Source organism: Idiotropiscis lumnitzeri, chromosome 12 (genome assembly GCF_059441095.1).
Source record: "Idiotropiscis lumnitzeri isolate Australia: NSW breed Sydney's pygmy pipehorse chromosome 12, RoL_Ilum_1.0, whole genome shotgun sequence".
In the NCBI taxonomy this organism is placed as follows: domain Eukaryota; kingdom Metazoa; phylum Chordata; class Actinopteri; order Syngnathiformes; family Syngnathidae; genus Idiotropiscis; species Idiotropiscis lumnitzeri.
In genome coordinates, this window is record NC_142402.1 from 12,381,183 (window position 1) to 12,404,686 (window position 23,504).

The 23,504-nt window shown below is 39.6% G+C and overlaps 4 protein-coding genes across 4 annotated transcripts; 2 read left to right on the forward strand and 2 right to left on the reverse strand.

Annotated features, from left to right (window-relative positions):
- The first annotated feature begins 998 nt into the window (after positions 1-998).
- Positions 999-2,106, forward strand: LOC148325944 (C-C motif chemokine 13-like). Its single transcript, XM_088311993.1, has 3 exons — positions 999-1,105; positions 1,196-1,310; positions 1,730-2,106. The coding sequence occupies exons 1-3, from the start codon at positions 1,048-1,050 to the stop codon at positions 1,956-1,958; spliced, it is 402 nt and encodes a 133-aa protein (XP_088168119.1). The 5' UTR covers positions 999-1,047; the 3' UTR covers positions 1,959-2,106.
- A 1,458-nt stretch (positions 2,107-3,564) lies between these two features.
- LOC148325945 (monocyte chemotactic protein 1B-like) lies at positions 3,565-4,808 on the reverse strand. Its single transcript, XM_088311655.1, has 3 exons — positions 4,734-4,808; positions 4,531-4,639; positions 3,565-4,170 (listed from the first exon to the last, which is right to left on the reverse strand). The coding sequence occupies exons 1-3, from the start codon at positions 4,798-4,800 to the stop codon at positions 4,041-4,043; spliced, it is 306 nt and encodes a 101-aa protein (XP_088167781.1). The 5' UTR covers positions 4,801-4,808; the 3' UTR covers positions 3,565-4,040.
- Positions 4,809-10,004: 5,196 nt separating this feature from the next.
- On the forward strand, positions 10,005-10,821 carry LOC148325946 (uncharacterized). Its single transcript, XM_088311437.1, has 4 exons — positions 10,005-10,133; positions 10,211-10,319; positions 10,408-10,482; positions 10,572-10,821. Exons 1-4 carry the CDS (start codon positions 10,058-10,060, stop codon positions 10,642-10,644), a joined length of 333 nt encoding a protein of 110 aa, XP_088167563.1. The 5' UTR covers positions 10,005-10,057; the 3' UTR covers positions 10,645-10,821.
- Positions 10,822-14,672: 3,851 nt separating this feature from the next.
- LOC148325947 (CD209 antigen-like protein A) lies at positions 14,673-17,619 on the reverse strand. The gene is made up of 4 exons (XM_088311275.1): positions 17,598-17,619; positions 15,390-15,551; positions 14,870-14,989; positions 14,673-14,794 (listed from the first exon to the last, which is right to left on the reverse strand). The coding sequence occupies exons 1-4, from the start codon at positions 17,617-17,619 to the stop codon at positions 14,673-14,675; spliced, it is 426 nt and encodes a 141-aa protein (XP_088167401.1).
- Positions 17,620-23,504: the final 5,885 nt, after the last annotated feature.

Genomic DNA, 23,504 nt, shown 5'->3' on the forward strand with positions numbered 1-23,504 from the left:
CCAGCGTTCTTTGTGTCAGAAGTGAATGACACGTTGGACTTGATCCGTTGCGGGGCAGACAAACAAGCATTCAGAGGAGCACCTGGGGAGAAAAGGTTTGGGTTAGGCTTAGACTGACGCTGAGGCTCCCTTGCTAACTACTATGTTACGGTGCTGCCATGTAATTAATTTGTCACTTTTTGTGGTAGAAGTAATAATGCCCAAGTTTGATTGACACCAGAGGAGAGTTATTTTAATTAATGTACTTTGTACTGGTGTAGCATTACACTTCTGCACTCCCTACTCTTTTATAAAAGCCTCCCTTTCAATTATCATCCAGTTCATATTAGTCCCTTTCATTTTTTTTGTTGTTGTTTTCTAAACCTTTCCTGCTGTTCATTCTTATTTAATCAAAATGAGCCAATTGTTTTGTCATCTTTAAAATTGAAGGCACACAGATTCTTGCCTTAACATTTGGTCTTAGCGGTTCTCTGAGGTGGAAAGCCACTAATCCAACTCATGTCTTTCAATTATTTTTCGTTTATTCCACCCAGACCTCTGTTCGGGTGAGCAGCCGCTTTGCTCTGATGGCTGCGTTCTGCTTGGGGGTCATCTGTGATTGTCATCATGCCTTGTTAATTGAACCCCTTTTTTTTTTTAATTTGTCACCCGCCAGCCCGAAAATGGGCAAACGTGAGGAAATGATCATCTCAGAGACTCAGCACTGTTAACACATGCCATTATTTTCACATTGATCTTTGGAAAGCTGTGTATGTGAACCCCCGAAAAAAACATCCGAGAGTAAATTGAGAGCTGCGTCTAACTTTTTCAAGGAAGTTATAGGTGTTAAAACAACTATTGTTTCATGTGGGCAGAATTGTGGTCGGTGGTCTATTCACTCATCAATTCCACCTCCCCCTCTAAAGCAACTACACAGAAAAACGACTTCATGGAAGAGGTGGGAGGTCTATATTCTATAAGAGCCACTATTCTAAACTTGATTAATCGAATGCGCTCACAACTGCCCAGGCCACAATTCAGATCAACAGTTGCTCTCTTGTCCAAAAAATGAGACTCAACCTAATTCTTCTCTGCTTGTCCATGTGGATGACCTCAGTCCTCACAAGTGAGTGTTGTAAAAAGTTTGAAATCGTCGTTTGATCCGAGTTTCCAAGTACGTCCATGTGATTGTTGTCTTTGCATTTGTCTTGTATAGCGCACGGGCCGGCTTCGGACTGCTGCCCAGGCTTTTCCAGGACCACGGTGGCACTGAGTAAAATTAAGAGTTACGTTGTTCAGTCTGTGGGCGCCTGCTCCTTCAAGGCCATAGTGTAAGTAACTCTATGACTAGCATGATAAAAATGAAAAAATAAAAAAATATGCATCATTGATACTTCATTTTTATAGAACCGGTTATGTATAGGTATGGTTGCAAAAAGAAGTACAGTAAACTTTCCGTGGGAAAACCAATTAAGGGGCTGAAAATATTCAGTTAGACAAATTAAATGGGAACTAAAGAGAATTGATGGAAATGAACTAGATATGGAGTAATTTTATAAATTGTACATGGACGTCATTTGAAATGTTGTTTTATTGAATTATATTGTTTCATGAATTGACCGCTACATTTCCATCTGTGACTGAATAAATATCGTGGTCTATTCATGGATCAAAAAGCTCTTGTTAATGTTTACAAAAAAAAAAAAATGATTTGACTGAGTGATCATTTGACTATTGCCATCAATTACAGGTTTTACACTCACGGAGGCAAAAGAATTTGCGCAGATCCCAACAGGTGTTGGACACAGAAAGTCATGCTGAATGTGGATGGAGGAGCGTTGCGGCAGAAGAAAGAGGATAACGACAAATCTACAAGTGGAACAGGGACAACTGCACCGTGCACCATGTCAAGAAAATCACAAGGGAAGAGACGTCGATTGGCAAAGATGCCACAAACGAAACAAAGCAAGACAGGATAAATTTGAGCAAGTCTATATATTATGTATAGTTTTTATGTCCCGTGTGATGGAAAAAAAACGTATAATGTTCCTAATGTGTATTTTGTGTGTGATATAAATTAATTAATATTGTCATTTTAAGTAGCTTTTGAGGTGCAATATTTCACCACACAGACAAATTGGCATGACAGAGTTGCTTCACGTAAACAGTGAGATTTTCTTTTTGTGACTGTGTGGGAAAATCGTGTGTGAAATGTAAGACATACGAAATGTTTAAACAAAATAAAGACAAAATATTTTTTTTAAACCTGCCTTGAGAATTTCAGCGTTGTCAAAATGGAGTGATAATAGATTTATCTGATTTCACAAAGCCCTCGCATGAGTTTTAAAATTGTTACAATTGCGTGAGATCATATTATAATGGTAGCCCTCAATACCACAAATGTGGGAAAATGTCCTTTGAATTGAATGTAGCGTCATTGAAAATACATTTTATTAAACTTTCTCTGCTAATCATTCAAATATTCAAGTCTGTTGTTCATCACACAATTTCACATTCCACTTTGAAACCACAAATTTATTCAAGTACATTCTCACAAAAGTGCCACATAATTGTGCATTAGGCCAGTGCGTGGGGGGAGTCTATACCATTGCGATTGACTGATATGTGCATCAGTCTAAAAATAACCCACTCACCTCCTCAAAGCTCCACTGAGAAAGAGCAGTACTTGAACATCTCTTCCCCCACATTGAAACCAAAAATTTCTGGGCAGGAAGCCCCCCAAACTTCCACCTGGGCAGGCAGAAGTCCGCCCTGACTCATCAGTGTAGCAGGAAGGGAGGGCGGTGTGGGGGGCAGGGGGGGGGCATGTTTAAAACATCTGAATGCCATCGGAGTCATTTGCGGTCAAAGCTGTATTTCATTCACTCCGCTTGACGAGAGGAACGCGCTCGAATATCTAAATAACTCCTCAAAGAATGGCTCCATCTCAGATTAGACAGCTGGCGGCTCTCTTTGATTTATTTTCTTGCTAGAATTGCCTTTCAAAATCCTTTCTTTAATTAAGAATCTCTTGCAGACATTGGTTCGTTTCCAACTTTGTTAAAGAATCAGTCCCACTTTCTTTATTGGCATGCAAGTGTTTGATTTCTGGTTGGCTTGGTGAGGCGACATTGGAGGGGTGAGCAAATTTTGGTTATTTTAAACTTAGAGCTACTTTTTGTAAAGGGTTACCAGTTTGAAACACACTTCTGGAACTGTATTCGCAATCGCAGGGCACACCTAGACGAACAACCATCCGTGCTCACACTCATACCGAACGGCAATTCAGAGAGACCAATCAACCTGCCATGCACGTTTTTGGAATGTGGGACGAAACCTGAGTACCCAGAGGAAACCCACGCAGGCATGGGGAGAACATGCAAACTCCAAACAGGCAGGCCAGAGCCGGAATCGAACCCACGACCTCCGTATTGAGAGGCCATCGTGCAAACCGCCCCGGAATGAAGCAGATAAATATCATTCCTCAACACTTTATTTCTGGAAATCTGCAATATTTTACATTTTCGCACAATCACTTCTGCAACATTTGTAGGAAATCACAATGTCCCATCAGTGGTGATATAATTTTAGAAGAGGCCTGCAGGCATCATGTTAGAGACCCGCGTAAACGTACTGCTGTGAAGTCAAAAGTCTATCCAAATTTTCCTCATGAAGATTATATTAAAAAATACCAAAAAATAGACCGCATTTATAAAGCGATGAAATACTAATGTAATTTTGCTTTGGTTAAAAAAAAAAAAGCCCAATAAGAAGTTCCCTATGTACGCACGATAGGTGTCACATTTTGATCATGTTGATCAGAACGATATTAGTTTACCCATGCTCACAAATTAAAAAAAAAAAAATAACCCTGTTAAACAGTTAATTGTCTCTGTCGGAACATGTTCAACAAAAAATACACCAAGGCATGGCAAAATCAATGTTTTGGAAAAGAGCACTTGATATTTAGATTCTTCGAAAATACAAAATCATTCCAGCTGTGATAGCAATTACTTTATGGAGGTTTTTAATGTAGAAAAATTAGAAGACGTTACTGCAGTTCATGTGCGCTTCCTTCGTGTGCCAAGCTTTGGGGAATGGCACTTCTTCCCATCGAGGTATGCCATGCTCGTTTGGGTCCACAAATTGTTAGGGTCAGCGCAGATTCTCTTGTCTTGTAATGTGCTGAAACTGAAAAATAATTACGAAAGAAACGTATGGATGAGAAAATTTAAATACATGTTTAACATATTTTTAAATAAAAAAATAATGTCATATTATCTTGCAACATTACATTTTTTTTCTTAAAACTTTATTATTTTTTTTTAAAATCAAATTGACACCAATTTAAAAAGTAAAAAAGGCCAATAATAACATCCCTGGGGCAACAAAATGGCCCCCGGGATGTACTTTTGACACCTCTGTTTTATGAACTGTGTAAAATAGTGCCAAACCTTCGTTGTGATTTGTCTGTAATTACATATAGACAAATATAGAGAATAGGTATCCCATGAGCACAGATGCAATGTTGAATAAATAAACGTAACTTACACCACAACATGCAGTGAACAAGCTGGGGGTCGTTGGATATAGTACTTGGTCAACCGATCTCGATGCACTTGCGTGTCGGAGATTTTCCGACAACAACTCGGTAGTCCACCTGACGAAAACATTGGGCGGGGGTGGGGTAAAAAAAAAATAAAAATGTCAAATTAATACATCTCAAATGTGAACGAACTTGACATAACACCTACCTCGAGCTAAGGCACCGGGCGCCATGACAACAACCAAAAAAAGGGAGGCCAAGTGAAGAGCTTTCATCGCACGTGTCGGACGTAATCAGGAGTGAAGTGGATGTTTGCGCTGCGGGCCTTTTAAAGCCCGCTAACGACGTCAAATGTCGGAATTTGTGTCACTTGCAAGACACGCACGATGCACCCACAGTTGCACATACATCTGGAAATAATAAAAAAAAAAAAAAAAAATCCTCCCACAGAAAAAGCCAAAACACCCTTGGCCTTCTTTTCACTCAAGACTGAGAGTGTCAGTGGCCTAATTTTCATCACGTCAGAGCACATTCCATTTCAATTACAATACACCCTAATTTCTGCAAAATAGCCAAGAAGTCATCTTGATCTACACGGTCAATTTAATTTCGAGGTTTCATAAACAGATGCGCTTTTAGCTGTTCTTTATTTTGTCGTTGTGTATGTTTAATGGTAAGCGGCACGGTGGGCGACTGGTTAGCACGATGGCTAACCGGCTTGGACCTTCCTGTGTGGAGTTTGCATGTTCTCCCCGTGCCTGAGTGGGTTTTCTACGGGTACTCCGGTTTCCTCACACATTCCAAAAACATGCATGGCAGGTTGATTGAACAAATGTCCCCAGGTGTGATTGTGAGAGCGGATGGCTGCCAGGATGGCCGAGTGGTCTAAGGCGCCGCGTTTCGGTCCCAGTCTCCCCAGGAGGCCTGGGTTCGAATCTCGAATTTCCCCATTGTGGGACTAATAAAGGGAATCTTATCTTATCTTGTTCGTCTATGTGTGCCCTGCGATTGGCTAGCAACCAGTTCAGGGTGTCCCCGCCTACTGCCCGAAGAAATCTGGGATTGGCTCCAGCTCCCCCCGCGACCCTTGTGAGGAGAAGCGGAACAGATAATGGATGGATGTTTTATGATACATTCAGCAGAGGGAAACTCGACTTCACCGCGAGTAAAACATGAAAACATTTCCACGTCTGTTATGGATTTAGTAGAGCAGACAATAAAGAAATTAAAAATATGACCACTGGTTTGGGAGCATTAGGCCTGTTGTACACTGAGCGACACTCCTAACAAAGCTGAAGCGCTCTATCAAAAAAAAAAAAAAAAAGTACAGTTAGCGACTCTTCTCTGCCCACCAAACAATTGAGCCATCTGCTATCGTGCTGCAATGGAAAAAATGTGACCCTGTATCGGGATCTGAGAAAATAATTCAGTCCATATTGTTTTCTATTGAACCACAAAAACACGTCACGATTGTCAAGAAAGAAGTGGATAGCTGGAAAGGGAGGAAATTAACTCATTCACTACCAACCGAATTAAAAAAAAAAGAAAAAAAAAAAAGGATCTTTGACGTTTTTAGCCGTCAATGGCAGTAAATGAGTTAAGGCTTAAAAGTTGCACAATGACTGCATTTTATTCATATTTGACTCAACTTGCGTAATTAGAGCACACCTTTGACCTTTATGGGCACATTTTTGAAAGTTCCCCATTTAGATGATAAGTTTGCCAAAGCTCCCCCATGCAATACAATTCAAAATAAAGCGCGATTGCGCAATAACTGCTCATCCTCCCAATCGCTGTTTGTGAATGAAGACTTTGATAAGCACACATGCTACTACAGAGCTAATTAATTAAAAGTCCGCTCTTTTTATCAATGACCATGTTTAGACAAACAGAAATGTTCTTCAGTCGAGATTACAGTCCTGTCTTATTTTATTACTCCCATCTTAAAAATATCTATGATAATTGTTTTATTTTCAGGTGGTTTCACACTGCATATTTGTTTACCTGACCTCGAAAGCTTGTGAGATATAAACTAGGCCGAGAGTGTTCTTTCTAAAAGAGAAAGTGATGTTCACACCACTATTTGTGGTATGTTCACGGATATACTAACCAAGTTCCGCTGAATCTCCCCTTGTTTGTGGTCACTTGATCTTTGCTGCGTGAACGGAAGTGCAGATCGTCAAATGGTTGCGTCATCAACTTTTTCCAGCATATAGTCAAAGTATGGAAGGTCCACTATGATGTTCTTTATCTTTTATATATTAAAGACACTAAAAAACAATTTAAGGGACCAGGTTGACGAGAACCAGTGGAAACAAAAATAAATAAATGAATAAACAAGCAAGTCAGGAGACAAACTACTAGAAAACAAGACATAAGCTAAGATAAATATAAACTAGACACACTAATGTAAGGTGTTGTCCAATCTGTTATATTAAAACAAACAAGAATAAATGACCCAGTCAAATAAGCAGTCACGACAAAACTAAAATGTACCGTATTTTCCGGACTATGTGGCGGGCGCACCCGCATAAGCTGCAGCAACCCTAAAGATAAATAAATAAATAAATAAACAAATAAGCAAATAAATAAATAAATAAATACATACATAAATACATAAATACATAAATACATAAATAAAAATAAATAAAAATAAATAAATAAATAAATAAAAATAAATAAATAAAAAAATAAAAAAATAAAAATAAAATAAAATAAATAAATAATAGACACAAGCCGCACCAGGCTATACGCTGCAGTTTTCTATGTTGAAAAAATGTGTTGTTTACTGCATGTACAGAACCATTTTGTACTGTGCCTTTGAACAAGGCAATAACTTTGCTCATCAAAACAGAACAGACCCAAGAGAAGAAAAAAAAAAAATCTAGATTTATTTAGCTTATTTTCTGAACTATAGAGCGCCCCTAGTGGTGAAAGAAAAATCCACAGAAAAGCTGCACCGTTGTATTAGCCGCATGGTTCAAAATCTAGGAAAAAAGTAGCGGCTTATAGTCCAGAAAATACTGTACTTCAGTTGCTCATTTTGGGATTCGTCCCCAACACAAAAGCTTAACGTTTGCGTCTGTAATAACCACAAAGTTATTGTTTTTTCTGACTCTGTATTATTATGAGTCAGTATTATTTTTTTCTCCATTATCTCTGCAGAGGAATCCAGTGAGTCATTTCGAGAACATTTCACCAGATCTTGTATCTGCCGTCACCTCTGTCTCTGCAGTACATTCATAATCTTTGCCTTTCTTTAAAATGAATCTTAATCCATTCATTCCCAATGTTGAAATCATATGACACGATTCACAGAAGCGTGTCCTTCATTTTAGTGAATGTTTCCTTCCTCCTTGTGGGTACCACTTCTTCTTTTCACTTGCAAAATTTTTTTTTCATTTTTCATTCAGAAACTTCAAGACAGACTCGGCTGCGTAAAATTTACTGCCTGCCGGCGCTCAATTGACAAACTTTGGCCTAACTTTCAGAATGATGTCGCATCATGACGACTTGAATCTGTCGTAATTTGTCTCTTGTTTGGAAACAGGATGGTGCCTCCCTTAGCTCGTCCAGTCGCCACTGCTTCATTTACAGTAACAATTTGTTTCACTGATTGTCTTATTGGGATAAAAAACAAAACTAATAAGACCTGCCCAGAAGTTAGCTAATATCGACTCCAGCTGACCCATGACCCCAGTGAGGACAAGCAATATTGAAAAAGATATAGAAATGGATGACTATTCAGGCTAATTCGCATACCAGTTGAGACTTGTAACAAAGCTTCTCTGACTAATAACCAAATGCAAACGGATGTTTGTGGTGGAAACCTCAGGATCGCCTTCCTTCCCCTTTCTTTTTGATCCAGAAGAAATACAGCATGACACATTGACAAGTGATCAGCATGTGCATGTTTGCTTTTTGCTGAAATCATCAAAATGATAACTTGACTTCAAGGGTGCGTTTTGTATTTCACAATGAGATGGCTGTCCACCACGACGGCAGTGAGTCAGTCGGGACAAGACCGGACATGATTCCGGTTTGAAAACTTTATGTGTAAGGTGAAAATTCCGTTTTCAGTGGTGTGGAATTGCATTGTATCATTCTGACAGCTGTTTCTAATATATTGGCCTTTTTTAGCTGAATGAGAGGGGCATAATACTCAAAACTAGGACTGAGTAACAATATTTTGCCAATGATAATCAGAGCGAAAAGATATAGTAAACCAGGCGTGGGGAAAGTACGGTTAAACGCTTTCTGCTCTGGGGAGAATATAAATGAGCTATTGGATGAAATCACTGATGGAATGAAACAAAAATAGAAATCTTGTTTGATAGAAACAAACTATCATTGCATTTAAATGAAACAAAAATAATTTTATTTAAGAACTGCAGAACAGATGTACAAATACATATAAAAAAATGTGGGGTGCAGATTGACAGAGAAAAAAAAGAATCCCAGGTGTTGTGATAAATGAGGAAATAAGCTGAAAGCCACGCACCGGATATTGTGCATCCCCATTTTTCCTATTTTTTTTTAAAGTTATTGCATCCCCAAAAATCTCCTAAAAAAATTTAATTAAAAAAAAATTAAAAACACTTTTTGGCACAAGTTACAGGTGAAGGTAATCAAAGAGTTAACGCTCATAAATATTTGAAAAAAAAAAAAACAGATGGAAAAAAAAGTTGAGAAAAATCTGCTTGCTGAACCTCGATCATGCTGAGGTCCACAGTATTTTGTTACACACATTGGGGGAAAAGGTACAATTGTACACAACTGAAAAGTACAACAACAATAATAAACAATGATTATTTGCAACTCTCAAATAAAAGGTCTCATCAGGATACATAAATGAGGAGTTGGTAACATTGCGATAGGTGTGTATCAATACCGGGTATCGATATTGGGCCGATACTTAGCTTATTTTGAGGTATTGGATCCTCGTTGAAGCTGCCGATACCAGCCACCGATACTTAAGGCAGAAACTAAACATAAATCTGACATAGAGTATGTCCTAGTTGTTGGGACGACTGTGGCAGTTTGACACATTGGTGAATATTCGACCACTTTAGACAGTTATGTATTTGTTCACATTTTTTGTCATTGTGTTCAATTTTACATATCAAAAGCACTCAATGTTTCGGTGCTCTGTATTTGTAAATATTGAACGAGTGAATGCTCATAGTGGTATCGGTGTGAGAAATATTGGCATCAAACATCTCTAGTGTTACTAATCCGAAATTTACTGTACTATTAAATTGCATTTACATCGCCAAGTTTGATGACGACTCTCTGAGGACATATTAGATTGCAGTATGTGAGTGTAATGATGAAATCTCGGGAAAGAAGTGCGTCACCTAACTGCGTGCCCTCCCAACATACACACACTGTCCAATACAAAAAAATACCGGCTGAGATTTTGCTTCCTCTTTTTCTCCTATAAAACCCAGAGGTCTGACCAGAGGAGATCAGACGTCTCCTCTTGCCAGATCAAAGAGTCAGCGTTGTCCAAGACCATCGCAAGAAACAATCATGCAAGTGTGCACCACAAGACTGGCGTGCTTGACTCTTTTCATAGGCTACCTGGCACTGGCTGCTGCAGGCCCTGGTAAGTCATCTGAAACCCACTCAATTTGCATAACTTCAAATGCTGAAAGTGAAATATGAATTTTGGCATGTGAACAGGAATTAAGATTACCTCATGCTGCACTAAAAGCTCCTTGGGGCAGATTTCTGCTCCGATCATTGGCTACAGGATCCAGAGGAAGAACCTTCCTTGTATCCGCGCTATCGTGTAAGAACCCAAAGACCCTCCGAGGCTTGAAGGTGGCGAATCCGTTTGACAAAAATAATTTGAGTGATTTCTTTTATGTGTCACTCAGATTTGAGACCACTGATGGAGAAGTGTGCAGCCACTGGAAGCAAGAGTGGATCATGAAGAAGATCATGGAGCTCGAGTGAGTTGTGACTGTTTCCTTTAGTACGTCTTTTTATATCTCACATTCAACGTAACTCTAATGTGACGTTTGTCTGTTTGTGTTTACAGAGAAGCACGGAAAGCCAAAGTCAACGCGACTTCTAATCATTACGGAGAGACAAACACAACTGCCTTGTACTAATTTCAAATATTTAAAAGACTTACTGTTTTTAATTTAATATTTATTGGCATCAATTTTATTTATACATTTTTGCTATGATTATTCACCATGTTGGAATTAATCTATTCTTGAAAAAAAAAAGATGGACAATCTAATGGCAAAAAAAGTTTTCTGTGGTTTTATTTTAATAAATGTAACTTGTCCTGAGAAAAATATATCTGTGAGTTATTACTTCCACAAAGGGGGTTAAATTGTTGCCCGTCAAATGACGTCTCATTAGGAAAGTGGATCTTTTGAATTGTTAAAGACACTGTAAAGTGAAAATGGCTTGGAAATTTGGCACACCGAAGTGAGTGTATAAAATGACGCATCAAAATCTTGAAAAATCAAGCCAATCTCTCAGCTCTCAAATGCTTTGGACGTGTCTGGTGAATGCTCTGAGACTCTTCCCCTCTGCCTTTATAAATTAGTTCGATTTTAGCATGTTTCCAAAAATATTTCCTCTTAAAGCCTACCTTGGCTGGACTATATCCCTCCAGGTTACCGCAGGGCTTTTCATGGAGTGTTCAAAACTCCTCATCAAGTCCCTGTCCAGTTCTCAAAGAAACAATTACTCCCCACTCTACCTTTTTGTTTCCATCTTTTGATAGTTATACACATCCCTCATATGAACAGACACTTTTAAAGAGGAAGTCAACCCAAAAATAGTGTCGACTGAAAATGACGTCACAGTCGCTTAGGGCTCAGGTAACAACGAATCATGGCTCAGCTTCACAAAACTGATGAGTTTTTAGCCAACTCAGCGGGCGGCCATTTTGTCTTTTGCTGTCGACTGAAAATGACATCACAGTTGCTCAGAGCTCAGGTAAAAACTATGTCAAAAATTATGACTCACCTGTTTTCTGAAGCTGAGTCCTGATTGGTCGTCAGCCGATCCTTGCGCAACTGTGATGTCATTTTCAGTTGACGCCAAGTGACAAAACGGCCGTTGCCTGAGATGCTGAAAATGGGTGGATTTTGCGACTTAACTCAAATTCAACAAACACAATTTTAATCAGAATGATACATTTAGGCTATTGAAGGTGCATAAAAAATTTTATTGCAATTTTTTTTCATTCTGATTTATATTCATACTTTCAAAAATGGTACAAAGCATTTTAGAGAAGGAACCTTTTTTTAAACGAATCTCCCACTACAAGGTCTTACAGTGTCTTATCACTTTCTTGGGTCATTTCCTATACCATAAGATTCATTATCCCATTCATCATTCTCCCATTCATTCATCAAATCAAAAATCACTTGCCAGGAAAATTTATCATTTTAGACTGAACTTCATTATGAAAATCAGGTTCCAGGGTTACAATATGGATCTCTTTTGCCACCTAGTGGCGACTCTAAGTTACTGCAGCGAGTGACTTGTGGATGGAGTCACCTTGCGTGACTGCAGCCTCATCAAGCCCTGTGGCTTCTCGAGCAGAAATAGCAAACTAGGCAGCCTCCTTGACAGTTGCGTCCTGCATTTGCATGAGCTAGCAGGCAAGACGACTCATTTAACATTTTAAGGCACCCTCCAGCTGATATGGCATTATTTATTTTTTTTGTTCTAATACTGCAGGCGGGTGCCACTCTGGGCAGTTGTGGTCCAACTCGCTTTATAGACTTGACTGAAAAAGACAAAGGTTCACAGTATTAAAAAAAATATACTTTTGAATCATCGCTAAGAAGCTCTGCTTTAAAGTCATAATTATTCAGCATTAAGGCTGACAGAATGACCGGAGAAGTGGCTATTAGCATGATTGCATTTCATCAGATTCATGACCTCCAACTGGCAATTTCTTTAATTGCGCCACAAATGTTGCATTGAGTGATGTTTTGAAAGGTTTATGTGATACTCAGAAGAGAGCTCATTATAGTACTCTTTATTTTGCTAAAAAGGAGAAGGAGGTTTAAGGATAAATATAATACAATATGACATAGATGCCTTGAGTTCTGAGTCCCCCATCTTACAAATTCTTGTCACAAGCCATTGGATGGTGGATATTTTTGCTTTGTATTATGAGTCAAAATTTGACTCAAGTGAAGTGACGCCGCAACTCAGGTCTAACGGCTCACAATTAACAATAATTGGCCAATATATATATGTGTGTGGGGGTGTGTGTGTGCGTGTGTGTGTCACAATTAAAGAAATTGCATTACAAAGGCTATTTTTGCTAAGTACATGTTCTCTAATGGGTCCCAGGGTCTCAACATTTCAGAACCAACGCTCCCAAAAAATCATTATACTCGCACGGAACAGACAACTAATTGTCAATGTTTTTTTTAACACTTAGCTCTGATACAGAAGTGAAATTATCACACAATGTCAATACTTCACACTTTACACATTCATCCGCGACTGGGCCATTATGCAACGGTGAGGTGTGTTTATGTGGGCTGTTCAAAGTATCACAGCACTAGACTGCGCTGATGAATTGATGTAGGTCCACTCATTTCATTTTCCAGTGCTCTTATCTGTAAAATATTCACAGCATGATTATGAATCAAGCATGCCGGTTCATAATCACGGCGTGAATATTTTTATATATGCTACATCACAGCGCTTCCTCCCTTCATATAAAATAATCCGGAAAGTCCCCTCCTCTACTGCCATTTATGGAATATTTAGATCACATGCAAGCATAATTGCGCCAATGTAATTTGTTACACTTAATATTGTCTTTGTCTTGCCATACTTTCCCCAGGGGAGACAAGATTAATATCCCCTGTTAGCAGATATGGGTGCTTTACCTCATCAGCAATCCTGTATTTTGTTTAGCTTTTTTTTTTTTTTTTTTTTCAAAGCTCATCACCGTCACTCCACCCCCTCCTCCTCTACATGACCTATTTCATTTGCTGAAACGTGACGACTTCAAACCAAGAACATGCACAGCTTCTTTAACTCCGGGGTTGCGTGTGCATCCACTGCATAAATATTCAATTCTATAAGTGCTGTCAAAGCAGCATTGATAGATGAGATGTTTTACAATTGCTATTTGTTTTGCTTATCCAGCATAGAGTGTGTTGAATTTATATCTTAATTGCTCTCCTTTTTTTATTGAGCAATATTGAACTGGGACAGCGACTGTATACGTTCCAAAATTGTGCTCCAATTTCCACTTCTGTTGTCTTCATCAAACCTGAACCGCTTTGTCACTGGGCTGCAACGTTTGCTGAAGTCTCACTTATAGGATTGCAGATATAGAATATTTTTTTTCGTATTAACCAATCGATTAATTGAATGATCTGAGATAAATTGGTTTTGCATTATTACACAACAAAATGTGCTAATGAGGTGATGTCAGAAACAGTTGGATGTAAAAAGGAAAAATGAAAAAGTGGTCTGGAATTGCACGTGCAGACGTGCGGACGAGGTGCACTAGGCTGTTTGATGTCTCAGGCCCTCCTCAGCGTTTAGTTGGGCTCAGTAAATTGCCTGGTATGGAGGGTCCTCGTGGACACACCGACCAAGTAGAATGTTGTAAAAATAAAAAGGGGATCTAAAGTTAATCATAGCCACATCTTTGGGAGTATATTTTAGAATTATACTTTGGTATGATAAAACTTTGAAATTTAACAAATGTTCAATCAATCAACCATGAAGGATTGAGAAGAAAATGACACATAATAAATAAAAAAACGTAAAAATTCTCCCAATGAATCCAGATAATGCACATTGAAGAACATGATCAGACAAAAAACACATGAAACCCATTTGCAATAAGGGATGATCAAAGTTGCATATACATGAATTTTATTTTCTGTTCGAGTTAGTTCTGTTCATGAAAAAAAAAAAAAAAAAAGGACAAAGGCTATTTCTAACTGCAGATTGTCACGGGACATTCTCTGGGGGGGTGGTCCTTCCTGTCCTTCGCCAGAATTTAATATTTCCTGTTAAAACACACTAGTGTCACTGTTAGAACAAAGTTTCTTGCGGCTTGTAAAGGTATGCAGCTAGTGAGAGTTTATGATCGTTACAATTCCGGCCACGCCATTAAGTGCCACATCACGCCTTACGCTCTCTTGCAGATGAAGTTTCTCTTGCTCCAGCAGAAGTCCTCGCTCCAGTGGTCGTCGTAAAGCATCCAGCAAAGACAGCGCTTCCCATTCTCGTCCTGTTCGCCTTCAAGCTCACCTGAAAGGAGACCGGAAGAGGTTTGAAGAAAGCGCTCGGCCTCTTCACGTTGTAGCCAGTGGCGGCGGCAACAACCTGTGCTCCAGCGAATGTATGACATCGAGATTCTGCTGGGCCACTGCCAAACCGCGTCATATTCATCGATGTAGCCGCCAATCCACAGGTACATCTTGTGCGAGCTCACCTGAAAGGAATCTACACACCAGAGTTATTTTCCACCATCGTTGGGTCGCCTCTTGCTGAGCCGCTGCCAATCCCGACTAGACTGGGCAAATTTTTTGATTGGCGGGCCATAATAGGTTCTAAAATTTGACAGAGGGGCCGGACCAGGAGCAAATGGATGGAGTGTTTTGGTAACCTCACCTCATCGGAGAAAAAAAATACATTTAATTTAAAATGAAAGTGAACAAAAGCATTACAACGATATATATGTCGTTGAAAAACCACAGTATTTAGTAAATAAAACATTAACAAGGTTTATTCATTTCATTTTTTTCAAGTTCGGTGGGCCGGATTAAAACGTTTAACGGGCCGCATGTGGCCCCCGGGCTGTAGTTTGCCCACGTCTGCTCTAGACAGAGTCAGGTCGGCATACCTTGCACGAAGGTCTGTTCATCACGGTCAGTGATGCTGAGCAGGGAGCCTCCAACGCTGATGCAGTAGTCTTCCGCCTTCTCCCATGACCTCGGGTACTCACTCATGAGCAGGTAACACCGGTTGCTGTTGTGGTTGCACACCCACCGGCTGTCAGTCCAAGCTGTGACCGACACAGCACTTGTCAAGGTCGTACATGTGCATCAAACATGATTGTGACGCTTGTCATGTGTACTGTCACTTCCTACTTCTGCTGGCCTGAGAAGATTCGACCTGCGATGCAAGGTTGCAGACCCTTGCCATGTGACGTCACATTTGTGTGCCACGTGTAAAAGCTTCCATAGAGGATACGCAGTCGAGTGAGGCAGATAAGGGAGGCAAAAGAATCACTCGCTCCATTTTGTGTGTGGGGAAGACGACAAGATAAAAAATAATTCCTTCTGATACCGGCAGTAATTGGAAAGGAGGAAAAAAAACAAAGCAGTGGGGTGAAAGACGACGAGCACGACGGCTAGCAACTCTTCCACGTGACAAAAAAATTCAACAAAGGAGATGCTCTGACCTCTTGATATCAAGTGTTTTTTTTTCATGCACAGTGGGTGGGTTTCCATAAGAATACCCTTTGACAGGCGGACGTGATGCTTACCTTTAATGCGGGTCTTCAACATTATTGTTCATTATCTCGGCAGACTTAATATATACTAAGTTGCACTAATTCTATGAAACTACCTATTAATACTAAAAAATAAATACTAATCAACATTTTTCGCTTTACTTAACCACCAATCTATTTTTTTCCATGAAAAGACCCCCCCCCCCCTCACCCCCACCCCGTAGGCGACGCTTTGAAATTATGGCGAATAAACCAAACTGTAAAGCGTCCAAATTTCTATCTTTATCATCATTGAAATGCTGACATAAAGTCCCCGCTACCCCCTGATTGGAAGCCCCCCCCCCCCCCACACACACTCTCCAAAGTGTACTTGCTCACAAACGGAACTTGATTGATTGAAATTTGAAATGCAATTTTTAAAAAAAATGAGTGTCTGCTCACAAAAAGCCGTCAGTGGGCCAAACATGAGCAGCGTCTGCGCAAGAAGCCATCTCGTTGCTCGCATCTTGAGTGCTTGATAAAACGGGGACTTGTTCGGGTTGCGAGTGAGCTGGGATTCGCCAAGCCTTTTCCGATGAGTCCAGGGAATGAGTGTCGAGTCGACTTGTTGAGCGAGGGTAGCTTTGATTCAACAGCCGCTTGTGACGTCCTCATCACGTTTGATGAGGTATGACGAGTGAAAACGCGTCTACAGCCACGGACATATAGAAAAAAAAAAACAAGGACAGCTATCTTACGTTATTAATTATTTCGCTGAAAACATTGTCTCAGGCTACGATCTGTGTATGGCGCAATGAGAGCCTCTCAAAGAAGCAGCTTCACTGTTTTCATTGACGGTTCACAGTCAATGGCCAGCGGTTAGGTATACATTTTGCGGCGAATTTGTGCCGATGGGCTTTGCTTTGAAGCTTTGATCATATTTTTGGGTTCCATTTGTTACGTCATGACGTAACATTTAACAAAGTCGTTGTTAGATGCCAATTTAAATGTCCAGCCCATCTGCCACATGTGACACCGGGCATGTGTGCCACTCAAACAATTTGTGTTTTGTTTTTTCTTTCCATCAAAGAGTCACTTTTTGTCTGATTGTAATTGTTTCATTCCGTCTAATATATATTCATAAATTCTGTCAGTACTGTTGTTTTGCAAAATGGACACTGGGTGGCAGCACTGTCTTGTATCGTCACAGGGACATTGCGATGTACTGCGGAAGTAATCCTTCGCATCCAAATTGATGGAGAAAAGCAACGGGTGCCCGGTTTATGTGCATTATTTTATCATATTTATAGCGTATTCCACGACAAAGGATGATCTATATATCTGCCAGCGAAGACCTAGACGGGATTCACTACACATGGCCAAGTCACCTGAAATCACTTTTAACACAAGAACGTTATACAAAGTATGCAAATTAATTACCATAGTAAAGGTTAACGAACTAGGACTTAGTAATATTTTCTACAGTGAGTGATAAATATATATATATATATATACACGGACTAGATGACATTATGAGAGATGGTGACTCAGGTTGTTCTCATCGGACTTAATGCCCTCCTCTGCCCTTCCACAGTCCCACACGTCAACATGTCGCACCTTCCTCCATCTCCTGCCACATTGTAGATGACGTTAGTGATGCTTGCATTCTCTGGCCAATGGAGGGCGCTGTTTGAGGCAATCCACTCGAGGGAGGTTGGAAATGGCTAACATCTGTCAGGACACTGAAGTAGGTTCATGAGATAAATTGACACACAGGCTCACGTATACACCCCCCCCTCATACACACACACACACGTATTGTGTTCCCCAAAATGCAGGGCAGCTTGGGGTTTCAGTTTCACCCCTGCTGTATTCTGTGTGCATTTGTGTATATGAACAATTGTATTTACTGATAAAAGAAAAGGTAACTTGATAAACTGGACAATCATATGGCTTGGCAGCCTAATCCTCTCTAAGCCCCAGAAACACAAGCTCTTATCGCCAGCATGATGGCCTGAGAAAAACACCTTCATGTGATCGTACTGCTTGCTGTTTTATTTAAAGCGACTTTTGTCATCTGGGCTTTTCTGGCAGTGATCAAAGAATTTTAAATTTGTCAAGTGCCATGTATTAACAGCGATGAGGGGATGTTAATTTGAAAACCCTTTTACAAAATTTGGTTCAGGACAAAGGACATTTTATTGATCATGAAGCAGGCACATGTTTATTGCACTTAATATCTGTTAGGTATTTATAGTATGGCTGTGTTACTTGTCCTTCTTTTTTGAAGACAGTTAACCTTAAAATCAGTCATACCTAGGGAATTGTCTATTTTAAATTATAGTGACTTTTTATGTTGAAAACAAATCTATATTTTGTATCATTCTAAAGAGTTATCATAAATATCAATATATGTTTTGATACAAATTATTACTAATTATATTATGTTTTTTAAAAGTATAATCAAGTACTCATTCAGATGCGGTATGAATACAAATTGGACATATTTGGAACTTTTTTTGCCAAAATGGAAGAAAAGGAGTCTTTTTTTCAACATAACACAGATTTAGTAATATTCTGGTTTTATTTCGAGCATTCATCAAATAAGACTTAAATCAAAATTTGAAAGTTTTCAATGTTTGGTTCCCAGGGAGAAAATTTACCTTAATTGGCACTGCAGCTGATTATTTTTGAGAAAGCCTATCTCAAAGTGACTATTTTTATTTTCTTCCATTGGTGAGAAAAGATGGTTGGGGGTTGTTTTTTTTTTTTTTTTTTTGGGACGGGGGGGCAAGATGAAGGTGAATAGAAAGGATTACCATTGAGTTGTCCACCCACATAAAGTCCCCTCTGGTCACCTGCGTGGGTTTGGGCCAAAAAGAGGCAAGGGTGCACATTGACACACAGAAACAAGTGAGAACTTGCACCAAAAGAAGAAAAACAACAGCTTTCTAACCTCACACGTGAAGTGTGGAGTTAAATCATTCGATATAACCAAGAAAAAGTCCGGAGAAAAAAGTTCAATAGAGTAATAGTGCTTCACAACAGAGAAGATGAAAACCTCTTAAAATGCTTTTGGCGTCAACTTCAAACTCTTTATGCAAATTCCTTCTGACAGTCAAACCTGTACGACAAGCCAAACAGCGTACTCCTCACTTTTTTTTTTCCTCTGTGTGTGTGAAGAGTAATGGTAAATGACTTGGAATTGTTTGTGAGCCCAGAAGCTTGTGTCCTCTCCATCTCCTCCTACATCCCATCTGCGTGTCCACAGTGTGGGTGATTGCAAGAGCTGCGGGGGTGATGAGGAATTATTGTAGCAAAACGCTAAGTAAACTTGTGATGTAACAGTCTGAGTTGGACTTCTGCTGTCCAGACCGAGACACACAATGAGAAAAGAAGGAAAATGCTATCTGTGGGGTGGTGGGGCGGGGGGGGGGGCATGCTGTATTGTGTGACATCAGAAGTTGCCCTGAGGTGTTTTAATCTGGCAGAGCCTTGGCAGACTACCGAGGATACTTACACGCCAGGAGAGGTGAAGGGAACAGTGGAGAGGAGCACCGATAAGTATTTTTAGGGTGGTCTGTTATCTGAGGAGTCGGGTCACTTCGCTGAGGGGAGAACAGGGTCCAGGCTCTCGGCCAAGACTGCAGATAAGGAGGAAATCAACAATGAAAACCCTTACACACCAAAAAGACTCGACACTCATGAGCACAGGAAGCCGACCGCAAAACTTCACTCTTTTACATCCTGTCAAAGGTACACGAAAGGCCCGTTTGCACGAAGCACTACAGTTTCAGTTTGTAACTAAACAGTTTTTTTTATGAAAAACAACAAAATAACAAAATCTGAAATTGCAAAAACATGTTCCGTAACAAAATGAAATGAAAATGATGTGAATATCACTTATTGCGAGTTGATCCGAAAATGTCACGTGTCGTTTACATCTTTTTATCACTGCGGTCCACTCTTCAGGCATGACCAAACGACACGTCCTTAATCCAACTAACAAAGATCGTAAATCGATTCGTCGTGGCTGAAAAGTGAGGCGCAAGGATGACGTACTAGAAAGGGGACTGTCGCGGTGTTACCAGTTCAGATGTTACAATAGCGTAGCGACCGGACTAACTCAACCCCACACACCAAAATGAGCAATATTCTTGTGGGTAAATGCAATGTTGCCGTGCCATGCGTGTACAGTGGATATAAAAAAAAATACACACCCTGTGCAAATGCCAGTTTTTTATCATTAAAAATAAATTAAGTTATAAAAATGAATAATAAAAAAATGAAACCCAAAAGAATAATTTCAAAACCTTTTCAACATTAATGCGGCTTGTAACTTTTACAACTCAATTAAAAAAAAAATTAATCTATTTGAGAGGGGATGTTAAAATGAAGTGAGATAACGAACTGGAATGGGTTCAAATCACATTCAAACTCAAGTAAAATGGATGTCAGCACACACCTGACACCATTTAAAGTGCCTCTGGTGAACCCCAAATAAATTTCATCTGTGCAATCCGGATTTTGCTGACATTTTACTTTGCTTCCTATCAGTAGTGGGAAGGTTTTGTGCTGACAATACCATTTCCAGCTGAAAAAAAACAGCCCCCAAAACATGATGCTATATGTTCCTGTAGGTATGGCATTTTTTTTGTGTTGTTTGCAAGAAACATGCCTTTTGGAATTCAACACTGTGCAATGTTAAATACAACTGAATTGTACTTGCAATGATTATTTCAAGCACCACTAGCGTGAGTCCTAGTGTAACACTCGTGATAATTGTAAAACACTTTGAGAATCAGGATTAGCATTAACCATTCAGATTGTTTTGGAAAGTTTTCTTTTCTTGTATTAATCCAGGGTCCAAATGTCTCACATCGACACTCGTAATGCGTAAAAAAAATAATAATAAATAAATAAATAAATAAATAAATAAAGTAGTTTAAAATTAAGTACCAATGATTTATTTTCTAAAGTTACACTGACCCACCGCAGATGGATGAAAAAGCCATACAGTATGCTTTGGAGCCGCATGTTGCGGTCCCTTGGTCAAGTTACAATCATTACACTGGTCAACATTTCTTTTAATCACAGATGCATTTAAACTTTTTTCCATTAATTATTTGCCCTTTTTTTCTCAAACACATTCGTTTTTGTAATAATAATAATAATAATAATAATAATAATAATAATAATAATAATAATAATAATAATAATAATAATAATAATAATAATAATAATAATAATAATAATAATAATAATAATATAGCATTGTACAAATAATATAGTATGTAATATATTTTGGAAGTAATTATGAACTAAGGGTTTGGTTCAGCAACAGGCGACCTTTTTTATCTGAAGCCCCTAGCTATAAATTTCAACGCATAAAAGTCTGTATTACACAAGCAAGGTCCAAAAAAAATGAAAATAACTCACAAACTTGATGTTCTATAAAAAAAATTATAATTTTTTTTTTTACGCAAAAATACCCATTTTGGGACAAGCGAAGCTAAATGCGATTAAAATTTGCTGTTGAATAGTTTTCTTTCCACACCACCTGCCTTTATAATTGCATCGCATTCCAAAGGGAAAAACACTGTACTGCTTGGTGGGAATGAGGCTGTAAACATATTTAGCTCCCACAATGGAGGCCCTCCGTGTTGGGCTGCAAGCTGAGAGAAAGACGAAATCGCTCCAGGAATATCTTAGTGAGGCTTTGAAGGAAAATCCTTTTCATATGCCCAACAACCCCCCCAACCCCCACTACCATCACCACCAGCATCCATACTCCACCGACGCCCACCCATCCAATCAGCTCCTCACTGGCAAAGCGCTGTCCCCGGTCTCTCTTCCCAGCCTCCTTTGTTCGTCTCTCTTGCCGCCCACACACCTAGCGTCCCTTGGGCTTTTTTTTTTTTTTTTTCTCACACATATTCATGCGTTTACATTTGGAGACTGTTTTATTTCCTCCAGTCGTCCTTCTCGTCTTGATTTCTATCGTATTAGACACTGGGCAATGCTGCTTGCGCCCATGTTAACATGTAAAATAAACATACACACACCATCTGTGTGAGACCCACAATACAGATGTGTGGGCAGCCGCCATCTGGGGACCGAAATTGAACAAAAGATGCGTCTGTGTGTGTAGACGCGTTTCGTTTGTACGATAGGGTAGCAAGGGCCCGCTGTGGACCCCCGTCCTCAAGAGAGCTGTGAATCTCAGAGGAGAGTGGGAAATACATCCCAGCAGTCATCAATCAAAACTTTGGTGACACAAATGACCAGAAACAACAGCTATCCAAAGCGCCGCCCACCCACGCCATTTACGCCACAGGCCTTCGCCTTTTGCCGCCCGACGCTATTGGTCCAACGTTCCCGGGCGAAGTCACGTTCCCCGCTTGGGCTAATTTGGCCTTTGTGATTGCGCAGTCGATCGCGGCCCTGGGGGAGAAAGAAACGCGAAAATGGTATTATGGTGGATGGGGGAAGAGTGGCACATCGAATGCGTGACTTGCTTTTTTCGTCTTTTTATTTCGGCATCTCAAAGCGCCAGATGCTCTTTCTGGGCTCATTAGAATGCCTTACACAGGAACGACATGGCTTCGGCAAAGCAACTGCAAAGACGAAAACAAGATGGAGACCGGAGCATGGAAATGCAAATGAAAAAATTCACACAACAACAACCTTGATACTGGGGTGCCTTGAGATACACATAATCCCCGTTCCAGCCTCCCGAAAAATTCAACAAAAATGTTCGTAATGTTTTGTTTTTTTTAATAAGAAAAATAGCACTCTCTAATATTGACCTTTTGAAAAATGACATACAGTAATGATATAATCAAATAGAATTTAAAGAAATGAAACGGTTTTGGCCAAATTTTTGCTTCAATTTTATGACGTGCTTGCATGGCCACTTCAGTCTCATCTTCTCTTCATGGAGGATAAAGGACAAACTGTATGCCTGAGCATTGCTATTGTCTATTATCTATCTACATGAGTTGCTCCACCGTTTGTTGCCAAATATCTGTTGCAAAATAGTTATATCAATCCAAAACTGATGTTATTTGTTAGCCTGTCTATGGTGTTTCCCATTATGCGTTAGCATTAAGCTAACGTACTTTCAGGCAGTTTTTCTTTTTGAAAAATACATAACTTTATTTAATGTTTTGACAGTAAACTTAAACTTTGAGGGACATACAGTTGACACTTGCATTTTTTTAATGCCAGATGCCCTACCTGACACAGCCCATCCATTTTCTACCCAGGTTTGGGACCATCTGCTGACATGTACCCAACTAAAATTTGAGGCAAACGGGAACGCTGCCCGCAAATATTGCAGAGGGCAACCATGCATAATAGAGCAATAAAACATTTTTTGACAAACCAGCTGCTTTGTGATAGAACAGATTAGTCAACTGAGTCATATTTACTACCCTGCATTGACGTCTAATGCTGGAAGTCAAATAATCGCTAATCAGGTGTTTTTGCCATCCCGTCATCCAAGCGGACATTTTACAGAGA

Excerpts from the sequence above, each read along its gene's own strand:
- LOC148325944 (XM_088311993.1), top strand. The coding sequence starts at position 1,048 with ATGAGACTCAACCTAATTCTTCTCTGCTTGTCCATGTGGATGACCTCA. Across the intron at positions 1,106-1,195 it reads GATGACCTCAGTCCTCACAA|CGCACGGGCCGGCTTCGGAC; the intron begins GTGAGTGTTGTA and ends TGTCTTGTATAG. Across the intron at positions 1,311-1,729 it reads TGCTCCTTCAAGGCCATAGT|GTTTTACACTCACGGAGGCA; the intron begins GTAAGTAACTCT and ends CATCAATTACAG.
- LOC148325945 (XM_088311655.1), bottom strand. The coding sequence starts at position 4,800 with ATGAAAGCTCTTCACTTGGCCTCCCTTTTTTTGGTTGTTGTCATGGCG. Across the intron at positions 4,640-4,733 it reads GCCCGGTGCCTTAGCTCGAG|GTGGACTACCGAGTTGTTGT; the intron begins GTAGGTGTTATG and ends TGTTTTCGTCAG. Across the intron at positions 4,171-4,530 it reads TGTTCACTGCATGTTGTGGT|TTTCAGCACATTACAAGACA; the intron begins GTAAGTTACGTT and ends ATTATTTTTCAG.
- LOC148325946 (XM_088311437.1), top strand. The coding sequence starts at position 10,058 with ATGCAAGTGTGCACCACAAGACTGGCGTGCTTGACTCTTTTCATAGGC. Across the intron at positions 10,134-10,210 it reads ACTGGCTGCTGCAGGCCCTG|GAATTAAGATTACCTCATGC; the intron begins GTAAGTCATCTG and ends GCATGTGAACAG. Across the intron at positions 10,483-10,571 it reads AAGAAGATCATGGAGCTCGA|AGAAGCACGGAAAGCCAAAG; the intron begins GTGAGTTGTGAC and ends TTGTGTTTACAG.
- LOC148325947 (XM_088311275.1), bottom strand. The coding sequence starts at position 17,619 with ATGTGGCAGGAGATGGAGGAAG. Across the intron at positions 15,552-17,597 it reads GTGGCAGGAGATGGAGGAAG|CTTGGACTGACAGCCGGTGG; the intron begins GTGCGACATGTT and ends TGTCGGTCACAG. Across the intron at positions 14,795-14,869 it reads ATACATTCGCTGGAGCACAG|GTGAGCTTGAAGGCGAACAG; the intron begins GTTGTTGCCGCC and ends GTCTCCTTTCAG.